Source organism: Agrilus planipennis, unplaced genomic scaffold (assembly GCF_000699045.2).
Source record: "Agrilus planipennis isolate EAB-ADULT unplaced genomic scaffold, Apla_2.0 scaffold12, whole genome shotgun sequence".
Classification (NCBI taxonomy): domain Eukaryota; kingdom Metazoa; phylum Arthropoda; class Insecta; order Coleoptera; family Buprestidae; genus Agrilus; species Agrilus planipennis.
The window spans coordinates 2014967-2027920 of record NW_020439003.1 but is presented as its reverse complement, the minus strand read 5'-3'; the positions used below and the strand labels follow the sequence as shown (position 1 = coordinate 2027920).

General features: G+C 35.6%; 1 protein-coding gene across 1 annotated transcript in view; it reads left to right on the top strand.

Moving 5' to 3' along the window:
- The window catches only part of LOC108736691 (vesicular glutamate transporter 1), a 48418-nt gene that overhangs the window by 30269 nt on the left and 5195 nt on the right, over positions 1-12954 (top strand). The window contains exons 3-7 of the mRNA XM_018469217.1: positions 2823-3069; positions 5398-5637; positions 7029-7496; positions 8189-8569; positions 12712-12888. Coding sequence (XP_018324719.1) covers positions 2823-3069; positions 5398-5637; positions 7029-7496; positions 8189-8569; positions 12712-12888 — 1513 coding nt within the window. The remainder of the gene's footprint in view (positions 1-2822; positions 3070-5397; positions 5638-7028; positions 7497-8188; positions 8570-12711; positions 12889-12954) is intronic.

Genomic DNA, 12954 nt, shown 5'->3' with positions numbered 1-12954 from the left:
TTAATAATTTTATCGTTCGAGTCTCGCATATAGAGACTGTGAGAGACTGGAGAGAGACCGAAAATTTTTGTCTAGGGAATATAAACTATACAAATTTCAAAACATAAATTTCTTTAGTTTGTTACATAAAAATATCTTTTTGAGTAGTGTTTGTGCATGAAAATGAAACTGAAACTTCAAGTAAATTTTTTTAAAACATTTTGTTCACTAATATGGAAAATAAATAAAATAAATATTTTTCCAATCGTTATAACAAACTCTTTTGAACGATATAGGTATAGAATTTGAAAAGGATCAGCATTTCTACGTGAGGTAGTTGTGGTTCCTTTCTAATAAAATCGGTTGTGACAACCACACAGACAGACACGTGAGAGTTACATGTTTGCTTTCGATGATTCAGGACCCTATAAAAGTAAAAATTATACAATAAATTATCTACCTACCATGGCTATAATGCTAAAGAAATAAGTACCTAGTGCTGAATTAACTAATTTGATTTATAAACACCTATGGGGTCAAAGGGTGGTTTATCCCTTTTGTTTCACATTAGAAAAATTTTAAGTAAGAATCTGTACTTCTCATCGTTAATTTCCTTATAATGTTAAAAAAAAGTTTTCCACAATTTTTCTCGACTGAGTGTTAATGTTTTCATCATCATAAGGTCGTCAGTTCTAAGACTGGTTGGACATGTACCTCCACTCTTTCCTATCCTGAGCTAAACTTCGCATTTCCTTTTTCGCGACACGACCCTGCGCTATCCTCTGCTTTGTATCCCTACTACTCCTTCCATCCTGACTTATCTGATTAATGTTTTGTAAATATTTAATTTAGTTTTATGAATTCATGGTTTACACCTCTTAGCGTTACCAAGAGGATGTTGATATTTGTACACCCCCTACTTAAAGGGAACCGATTTAATGGATGTTAATATGTGTGTGTGTGTGTGTTTTTGTCGGTTCCTTATATACATATATCAGTTCTTAAGGCATTATTGCAATTTTCTTTCTAGTTTGGTCCTTTAAAATTCAATGCAAGGAGCAATTCAAATTGCTTTCTTTTCGTTATTCAGTGTATTTTTTTGGCATAGTCTCCTTTGTGTTTGCAGTATATTATCACGAGCTGCCTTTGAAGTTATATAGTCTATTCAAATCACGAATTTCAAAGCCCGAATGTACTTTTTTTTATGAACGAATCGTTATTGTTATCGTACGAATCACGTAAATGGAAAGAATTGATTCAGTTTGTTTTAAATCTGATTATAGTCATTAGAGCAGAACAGGATGCGTATTAGGGACAGTCCGTGGTCCCTCCGCGTGGGGTGGATAAAGCTGGAGACTTTATCGGGAACGTGGGGGCTGCATTTGTGCTACGTTCGTCAAATTGTCACGATATGGTTATTAATGTACAGTAGTTTCGATCAAAGCCGACGTTTTGTTCTTTTCTTCGCCACCCCTAATGGATTCGCTTGAAAGCCATCCATACCCTCATTCACAATGTTTTATGACTTCACTTTCTGCTTTTAAGCTGTATTACGTAAACTCTTTCAAAAACTAAACGGTTCTGAAATATACAGAGAGAAATATCGTATTTCCTTTGTTAATTGTATGAAATTAATGTAATAGTATGAAAACAAATAAAAGTAAAACAATAATACTGATATGCAAGATAATAAAAAGTAAGGAAAGAATGAATATAAAGATAGGAGACGAAAAATTAGACGAAGTGGCTGATTTTAGGTATCTAGGAAGCCAGATAAGTTAGGATGGAAAGAGCATTAGAGGTATAAAACGGAGAATATTGCAGGATTGAGTCGTCCTTAACAGGAAGAAGTCACTTCTACGCCCGCGAACGGTTAACTTAGAAATTTCAAAGTTATTTTTGAGAAAAGTTTAGAATGTGGTGTTACATGCGAATGATGAAGATACCGTGGATAGAGAAGGTTAAAAAAGGGGAAGTACCTATAAGAAAGAATAGGAGAAAAGAAGACTCTATGGAAGTCAATAAGATATAGGCGAGATAGGTTGGTAGAACAACTTCCCAGGCATGAAGGTCTGTGAGAGACATATTAGAGGTAGAAACAGGAGTTAAGATGAGTAGAGGTAGAGTTAGATTAGATTACTGTTCACAAATATTTAAGGATGTGGGATGTTGTAGCTTTAGGAAGATGGGAAGGTAAGCTTAGGATAGGAAAAACATGATTTGCGCGTCCAACCAGTTTTACGACTGATGAACTTGTGATGATGATTATTGTTAATGACTTCGACACATTCTAATTAAAAATTAAGAAATAATTTAAATTTTCACTTTCTAGTTATGGAGGATTTGAAAATAGTTACAGAAAAAGCAGGAATTTATCTGAGATTTTTAACATTACCTGTATTACAGTTACAGTTCAATTGTTTTTGGAAAACAAAACAAATTAAATCAAAATTTAAAAAAATAGCAAGTTACATAACACAGTATGTTAATGATTCAGCGACGTTTTCTTGGACTTTCTCCGTGAAACGTACATATACTTATTGACAGATAAAGATCTTTATTTTGTATTTCTACGACGTTACTCTTCCTAAAATTGAGAAGTGTCTGAACCCTCCCGCCCACTTTCTTTGCCATTACCTAACGACTTGCAAGAGAGAAATAATAACAGCAGTGCATTATAAAAGAAAATTGAAAAACACTTTGTGGGGTTATTACTTCTAAAGCTAATACGTTTACTATTAAAACATTATCCATTAAAATATCGATAGCTATTTTCATGAGATAACTAAATAAGCAAATGCATCTGGTGAAATAATTCTACTTGCTCCTTCTTTTTTTTTCAGGGATACAAAGTATGAAGAGTTTGGTTTACAAAAACAATCGGACAGTGTGGACAAACCCGCAGACGATCTAAGTAGCCCTGAAAGTATACCGGAGCCAGAACGTCCTCCCCTTCGACACATAGACAAATATATCAGACCAGAATGTCCATGTCTCACCAAAAGAGTTACTGTTGCACTTTTAGCTTGTCTTGGATTTATGATAATGTTTGGAATGAGGACGAATATGGGCTTGGTTAAAGCCGGAGAGGTAAGAAATATGTTTTTAGTATTGGAAATACTGTTGGGGTCGTGTAAATACGTGGGATCGATTACAAGAAAAATAAAATTTATCTGATGATCGATGGGGATCAGCGGTCGAAGGTTGCTAGGGTCTTACAAGATTAGGAGTAGATAAATACAAATAAACACATAAACGATAAATAGTCGATAATTGAATAATGTCGACGCTTTACGTCTAACGCTGTGGAGTCGTTTACGTTTTGTTACTTCGTTAGTTCAATTAATAGAAATTCCTAATAAGAGACATTACCTACCATTATGACGTACCTTGGTACTACTGAGCATGAGTGCCAAAATGGAGGCCTTCAAAATGTAAACCCCGAATCGCTTTACTCTACACTTTAACGACCCGCTTTTCACTATAAATGTATCTGGCATTTATTGAACGAACAATTTAGAGATTTTCAGAATCGATTAAATTCTTCTAAAAACTCGAAATTTATGCAAAAAGCTATTTACTAATGAATAGTTACAATACGGTTCATTATTCTGCTTATAAACTTAAATTGACTTGCCTTGAACCTACATAAATGTCGAAACTCAATGGTTTCGCCCTCTACTCTCTTAGACGGAAAATTTTTTAAATTAAAGTATTTAGCAGACGTTTACACTGTTACGATTTAAAACATACAGTTAATCATAAGTATTAAAGTCAACACAAACAATTTGTTATAGATACAGCATCAATTAAATCAGCATTATTTAGTTTAGTAACTACCTTTTATCATTAATAATAATAATAAATATTAAAAGTATTGTATTGTTTGTACAAAGAAGTGAAACAGCAGCGCCTAACGTCACAACCGACAGTCTTCGGTAATTATCAGGACAATAATTTTTTATAAACAATGATATTCCTTATTATCTTCATTTTTAAATTTGATCTACTTTGGCGGCTATATTTAAAAGAAATTCAGAAGTTAATAATATTGGTATTCAAAATTGCCCCATTATAACTAAAATTTTAAAGTAACATGAGGTTCCTCAAATTAATATTTTAATCCATGGCGCATCTTTAGGGTTTTTTAAATCAATCAATCAATTCTTATTTCTCACTTCTTTTTCTATTTTTAAATTCGAAAATGTTGAAAATAAAAGCCTTTGAATATAAGGCATATCTAGTAGTTTGAGAATTAAAAAAAGAAAACGTACATCCAATCTTACTATATTTGAATTGTTAAACAAATGAGTAAAGATCGATATCTTTAACAATGCGTGCAGATTGTAATTAATGTGAAAAGGGTTAGAGCTTAAAGAAAACAAAAAATTTCTGAATCGAACGAAAGGTTTTTCGAATAAGAGAAGCATAGTAGTAAAAGCGGCCCCGAGCAGTCTAGAATTGAAGGCGCCCTTTTAAGCGTGGAGTTCATCCGTTTCCGGAAGAGGGCGAATGACAAAAGGACTGCAGACGACAATCCGTCAAACTAACGCCAATCGTTATCAGTCAATATGCACCAAATTACGTCACCATTTCGTGTGACTGATTTTCTATGGAAACGTTGATTTTGTGACCAATTTTATTTACGAAACACACCTACTTCAAGTTTTTCTTAAGCCATTTTAAACCCCTTTCTGTCCTGGTTTAGTTCGATCATAAATCCTGCTTCTGACTTATTTTTGAAAACTTCAACACATACTATATCAATACTAATTACATTTATACATTCGCTATTGGCACTGAGACAAAATTTCCTTCATCAGCGCCATGTTTTTTAGGCTCCTCCCATTTGACGAATGAAATGAAGAAAACGCTTTATCCTTTGGTTTTGGCTAAGGAGATTTTAGACTAATTTATTTTCCAAACTTAATTACTATTTCTTACTGTCAATCGCTTGTTGTAAAACTGTTAATTTCTACAATTGTTTTCACGTCAGTTATTTTCAGTATAGAAAAATTGATTATAAATTTCCCGTTTAATTTTTTTTTGAGCATTGGGAGCATAGATAGTAAACTACAAGGATCACAGTCCTATTCTAAATTTCGTGTCGAAAAGCGTCCGGGTAGAAGGCGGGTTTAGTGTTCACATGACGATACCATATGGGCAGTATCGTAAGTGATGGACGAAATATGATGACCTTTTAAGTAATCGAATCTTGCATCCTTGAGGACTATAGATGTCATCCGTACCTAAAGTTCGTCCTCACTGCTAACGCAAAACAGTATTTTTTCACGTAGTTACAGCGAGGATAGTCAAATGTGGCTTCCTGGTGGTCTAGTATTTATAGTTGGGAGTTATATGTATTACTTCTGGCTGATATATTATGATCAGAATTACACACCCCACCATTTTTTACAGAAAAATATAACATCGAAATGGTCACCTGCAGAAACATCAGCTTTAGATTCTTCCATATTTTGGGGCTATTTTATTACCCAAATTCCTGGAGGATTTCTTGCGACAAAATACCCAGCAAATAAGCTCTTTGGAATGGCAATCGTCAGTTCCTCTATAATTCATTTGTTTCTTCCAGGAGCAATGTCATTCAGTACAACTCATGTTGCGCTAATGCTTAGAGTTATGCAGGGACTTGTTGAGGTAAGCTAAATGTGATAATTATTGCATCAAAATAAATATAAAAGAGAACGCAATAAAGATAGACCCAGATCAGCATTTTAACCCAGGAGCGGAAGTGGGATCAATGCTGGGCGAAACTCAACGGCGGGATATGAGACAGAGCAAACTAACGCGGTATATACCGCGCTCCGAAACGCGCCTTGGCGGCGACATGTTTTGGATTCATTGCTTTTTCGCGCTTACCGCGTTAGTCCCGTCTAGTTTATTAATGGATTTATCATCTTTGCATGCCAGAATGTCCGACACTGGAAATTAACCGAAAAAAAATAGAAAATTATTTATGATCTGTTGCTCCCAGAATATGAAAATATAAGAAAAAGGAAATAAGATTGACACCAAGAAAATTGGTATCATCCTCGTCTAACGAATATTCGTCCATTTTGAATATAGTTAATTATCTTATATTAAATATCTCTGTAATACTCGTTTTCCCGCCACGTTGGTGCAGGATAACAAAATTACTCTTGCTGCTCATTTTCAAGTTACCACTTCCGCGTTCCCATCCCTGTTACCGTTTCCGTGTTTCCGCTTTGATTTGAGTATACCTTAAGGATGTTTGGGAGGTACAATCGGAGACAAAAGTACATAAAATTAGAAATTCGTGATTAATTAGGTTATGCAGCATGAGGTAAATAATTAGTTTCTATACTAAAAAAAGTATCCGGTTTGAGAGATAATTTGGAATTTGACCAAGAAATAATGAATAATATGGAAAATTTTTAACTGACCTTGATTTCAACTTCGAAACAAAAAAATATTTGGTTTCAATCTTTATTAATAATGAGCGTAAAACTTTTTAATATGTTTAAATTATAATTGAAACTTTAAAATTGCATTTATTTCAGACAATTATAAATATTATCATTATATTATTAAGTAAAAACGAGATTTTCAGCTAATTTTTCATGTTTTCCTCGATAACCATTTAGTGAATTTGAATAACCTTCCGCTAAAGTGATTCTCCAGAGTTCAAGTTACTTATTATAAAAGTTTGAAATTTCTGGTAGCTTTTTTTCTGTGAATAAAAATAAATTAAATCTGTTCGGTTAACGAATTTCCATAAAATGACATGTAAAATTACAATTTTTTAAAATTTCAATAACTTTTTAACGGTTTAGTAAATCCATTTGTAATTTTTACAGGAGTTTTAGAATTGAATGAGGAACGTTCTTCCAAATTTTTATTTGTCTCGTAGCATTTTGACATACCTCCCAATCATCCTTAAATAAAAAGCAACAATCGCAATCATCTAACGCATTTTGAAATCAAGTTAATAATATATATTAAACAATATTCCTTTTATCTTCTTCCTTTTCAATCTTCTTTAGAATGTTTTTCTTGTACGTCAACAGGGTGTTACATATCCAGCATGTCATGGTATATGGAGGTATTGGGCCCCTCCTCTTGAACGATCTCGTTTAGCAACTTTGGCATTCTGCGGAACTTACGCTGGCGTAATGTTTGCGATGCCTTTATCTGGTGAATTAATTAAAAGATTAGGATGGCAATCTCCATTTTATTTCTACGGTTGTTTGGGTATGATATGGTATTTGAATTGGCTCTGGCTTGTGTTCGAACGACCATGCAAACATCCGACCATTGAAGCTAGGGAACTACTGTATATAGAGAATTCGTTAGGAAATGCAGCTGACTCACATACAATACCTTCAATCTACAATACCCCATGGAAAGCGTTTTTCACATCATTACCGGTTTATGCCATTTTCGTTGCCAACTTTTGTAGATCATACAATTTCTACCTTTTGGTTTTGTTTCAACCGAAATACATGAAGGAGGTGTTTGACATGGATTTGGAAGAGGTAAATAATGTCCATATTTATTAGTGGAAGTACATTTCAATGATTATTAAGAAAAGGAATGTATAAAATAAAATAATTCGAAGTGGTCTGTATTCTGTCGAAATTGCCAGACGCGGATCGCGATTTCGACAGAATACAGACCACTTCGAATTATTTTATTCGATTAAGCTAACGTGTCTATCACGTTGAGGTTGGCTACGCCGGGATTCGTTTTCAGCAAGTAGATATCCACACAAGTGGACCTTGTTGGAGCATACGTAATCCTAAAATGTAGCATCGTACTATAGATGGCGTTTACTGCGCCGTTTGTAGTATTTTCTAAAACGCAAAAGGAATGTATATTTGTTTTTAATAATTTTGTAATGTTTGTATTTACATTAAAGTTTTATCAAAAACAGCAATCCTTACGTAGGGTACAAACCATTCGCGTAAATGTTTGCTTCATGAAACTCGTTCGAGGAGTTGGACATGAGTTTCCAATATCATCTAAAATTTAAAACAGAACACTTTCGTCCTTTCTTTCTACCCTTTGTTTCTAGTGGGCTATCAGCCTTCTTATAAATGTAACCCCTTGTTATCCAAGCATGTTACCGAAAAGTTTGTCCAAATTCTAAGTGAGTTAAAATCTCATGACCAGCTCTCTGACTATCATATATAAAGCACCTGCCTGATGAAAAATTTCTTATTTTCAGAATGCATTTCTTGGAGCTCTTCCCCATCTTTTGATGACGATAATTGTGCCCACAGGTGGTATATTGGCAGATCATTTAAGAAAAAAGGAAATACTCACCACAACGCAAGTGAGAAAGCTTTTCAATTGTGGAGGCTTTTTCATGGAAGCGACGTTCTTTCTCGTAGTTGCTTATGCCAAAACGGCATCTGCTGCCGTTATCGCCTTAAGTATGGGAGTGGCCTTTAGCGGTTTTGCCATTTCAGGGTTCAACGTCAATCATTTAGATATCGCTCCCAAGTACGCCAGTATTCTGATGGGACTCTCCAACGGGATAGGAACACTCGCAGGATCTGTGTGTCCGTACATTGTTACAACGATCAAGGAAAATACCGGTCCAGGAGTAAGTAGGACGATTTCATATAGGTCATCATCATAAGGTCGTCCACCCTAAGACTGACTGGTTGGACNGTTAATAAAAATAAATTTAATCTGTTCGGTTAACGAATCTCCATAAAATGACGTGTAAAATTACAATTTTTTAAAATTTCAATAACTTTTTAACGGTTTAGTAAATCCATTTGTAATTTTTACAGGAGTTTTAGAATTGAATGAGGAACGTTCTTCCAAATTTTTATTTGTCTCGTAGCATTTTGACATACCTCCCAATCATCCTTAAATAAAAAGCAACAATCGCAATCATCTAACGCATTTTGAAATCAAGTTAATAATATATATTAAACAATATTCCTTTTATCTTCTTCCTTTTCAATCTTCTTTAGAATGTTTTTCTTGTACGTCAACAGGGTGTTACATATCCAGCATGTCATGGTATATGGAGGTATTGGGCCCCTCCTCTTGAACGATCTCGTTTAGCAACTTTGGCATTCTGCGGAACTTACGCTGGCGTAATGTTTGCGATGCCTTTATCTGGTGAATTAATTAAAAGATTAGGATGGCAATCTCCATTTTATTTCTACGGTTGTTTGGGTATGATATGGTATTTGAATTGGCTCTGGCTTGTGTTCGAACGACCATGCAAACATCCGACCATTGAAGCTAGGGAACTACTGTATATAGAGAATTCGTTAGGAAATGCAGCTGACTCACATACAATACCTTCAATCTACAATACCCCATGGAAAGCGTTTTTCACATCATTACCGGTTTATGCCATTTTCGTTGCCAACTTTTGTAGATCATACAATTTCTACCTTTTGGTTTTGTTTCAACCGAAATACATGAAGGAGGTGTTTGACATGGATTTGGAAGAGGTAAATAATGTCCATATTTATTAGTGGAAGTACATTTCAATGATTATTAAGAAAAGGAATGTATAAAATAAAATAATTCGAAGTGGTCTGTATTCTGTCGAAATTGCCAGACGCGGATCGCGATTTCGACAGAATACAGACCACTTCGAATTATTTTATTCGATTAAGCTAACGTGTCTATCACGTTGAGGTTGGCTACGCCGGGATTCGTTTTCAGCAAGTAGATATCCACACAAGTGGACCTTGTTGGAGCATACGTAATCCTAAAATGTAGCATCGTACTATAGATGGCGTTTACTGCGCCGTTTGTAGTATTTTCTAAAACGCAAAAGGAATGTATATTTGTTTTTAATAATTTTGTAATGTTTGTATTTACATTAAAGTTTTATCAAAAACAGCAATCCTTACGTAGGGTACAAACCATTCGCGTAAATGTTTGCTTCATGAAACTCGTTCGAGGAGTTGGACATGAGTTTCCAATATCATCTAAAATTTAAAACAGAACACTTTCGTCCTTTCTTTCTACCCTTTGTTTCTAGTGGGCTATCAGCCTTCTTATAAATGTAACCCCTTGTTATCCAAGCATGTTACCGAAAAGTTTGTCCAAATTCTAAGTGAGTTAAAATCTCATGACCAGCTCTCTGACTATCATATATAAAGCACCTGCCTGATGAAAAATTTCTTATTTTCAGAATGCATTTCTTGGAGCTCTTCCCCATCTTTTGATGACGATAATTGTGCCCACAGGTGGTATATTGGCAGATCATTTAAGAAAAAAGGAAATACTCACCACAACGCAAGTGAGAAAGCTTTTCAATTGTGGAGGCTTTTTCATGGAAGCGACGTTCTTTCTCGTAGTTGCTTATGCCAAAACGGCATCTGCTGCCGTTATCGCCTTAAGTATGGGAGTGGCCTTTAGCGGTTTTGCCATTTCAGGGTTCAACGTCAATCATTTAGATATCGCTCCCAAGTACGCCAGTATTCTGATGGGACTCTCCAACGGGATAGGAACACTCGCAGGATCTGTGTGTCCGTACATTGTTACAACGATCAAGGAAAATACCGGTCCAGGAGTAAGTAGGACGATTTCATATAGGTCATCATCATAAGGTCGTCCACCCTAAGACTGACTGGTTGGACACGCACCTCCACTCTTTCCTATCCTGAGCTAATCTTCGCATTTCCCTAAAACTAGAACAACCCACATCCTTAACTATTTGCGAATAGTAATCTAATCTAGGCCTACCTCTACCCCTCCTAACTTCCCTTTCTGCCTCTAATATGCCTCTGATTAGACCTTCATGCCTGAGAAGGTGTCCTACCAACCCATCTCGGCTATTCTTTATTGACTTCCATAGAGTCCTCTATTCTCCTACTCTTTTCAATATCGCCTCATTTCTAACCTTCTCTATCCACGGTAACCTCATCATTCGCCTGTAACACCACATTTCGAACGCTTCTAACCTTTTCTTTTCCGTCGCGCCCACTGTCCATGTTTCGCACCTGTATAACGCCGTGCTCCAAACATATACCTTTAACAACCTTTTTCGAATTTCTACATTAACCATTCGCGAGCATAGAGGCGAGTTCTTTTTATTGAAGTGGACTCGACCCTGCGCTATATCCCTACTACTCCTTCCGTCCTGACTTCTCTGACTTCCTAAATACCTAAAATCGGCCAGTTCTTGTAATTTTTCGTCTCCTATCTTTATATTCGCCCTTTCCCTATTTACTTTTATTTATTTTCATACAGTACTGTTTCGTCAATACCGCTTCCATTTTATTTAAAGCTATATCTAACTCCTCCTTGCTAGATGCTAATACCAATCATTTAGGTATAATCGATAAAGTCTAGGTCAAAATTTATTAAAATGGTTTGCATGTTTGTTTTTCTAAATTGACTGTCAGTCGAAATGAATTTAAAAATAGGATGGAAAGTGCAATGTTTGGGTTGGGAGAATTCAAGGAAGACTGAACAATTTTGTAATATCCGGTCCGGCTATCGCCACAAAGATGCATGTAGACAGTTCATTTTGGCGAATATGATCAGAATCAACCGTGTAGAACAACAAAAAGAGGGAGGCAGCGATGATGTATTGCAGGAGGGAAGACGCGTCGCCCGCGCAGCAGCATGGAAATGAATATCACGGGGTTCGGTGATTTGTTGCTACTAAACGCAGTCAGTCTAACTTTCTGGCGTTAATCAAGCACGAATCATGATGCTAAAGCTGCTACTGTCGTAAATTGGACTTATAAATTTCAACAGCTCCGTTAAACAAAATTATACCATAACGAAGTGCATTAAACTGGTACAAAAGTTTATGACCATTTACCATTTTTCTTCTTCCAAACATTAAAGAAATTTTAGTCCTCCACAAGACGCAAAAGGATTTAACAAAGAGCATTACCTCGGATAAAATGAATGTTCCCTTTTATGTTACCGATTATTTATGTTTCATCCAATACCTGTTAGCTTTCCATCCATTGCCAAATATAAATTTTTCTTCTAAGGGGTTCCATTTCTCTCTTTCTTCTTTCTTTAGTATTTCCACTAATTTTGTCATCTATTCGTTCCTCACGTTTTACTTTCCATTACATTGTATATTCACTATTGATTGTGGTTCTTCTATTGTCTTTCGTTATCTTGTTTCTTCGTTTGTATCCCTGATTCCCGACTAGAATTTATAGGGAGCATACCCCATGTAGCGTGCGGACCTGATGTGGCTAATGAAGGGCATGCCGATATTGGGATTTCCCTGTAGATTCCTCATGAAAATCCCACCAAAGGAAGTGGTGATACTAAAATGAAGATTGCCTTATGGGTTTTTCATACAGGTCTTAATGGGCAAACCTATCACATTTATAAACTTACAATTAGCTAAATCTACCTTATGGGGGCTTGATAAGACAAATCCGCTTGAAAATACCTTCGGTATTAATAATTTTTGCCCGCGGGGGCCACATGGGGCATTCCTGATGATGCGCAAATGCGGCAAAGGGGCAACCTCATGGGGCCCACAAGAGGTAATGTGGCTACCCATTTAGAGACCCTACCTGAACCCCCCTCAAAATTCTAGTCGGGGTTGTTTATCCAAAATTTTTAATATATTTAATTTTTAAAATTCGGGTAGCAGAATTCATAAACCATTTAGAAATTTCGTAAACAAAAAATTAAGTCGTTACAGATATTTGTAAAAAGAGATGCATTATACGTATTCCACTTATAAGACTGGATATCTCAGTTTCCGAAATAGAAATGTTTCTATTTCAGGCGTCTAAACAATGGAAAATTGTTTTCATCGTTGCTGCAATAGTTCACTACATCGGGATAACATTTTATGGTTTCTTTGCCTCGGGAGAGCTACAGCCATGGGCAGATTTAGATAAAGATAAAAATTGGAATCCGTATGATGCGGCATTTAAAGGAGAAATTAAAACATCGTCCAGTGTAAGTAAATTGTTAATATTACGCTTTTAGAATCTACATAATTGTTGCATACGTATTGAAAGAAAT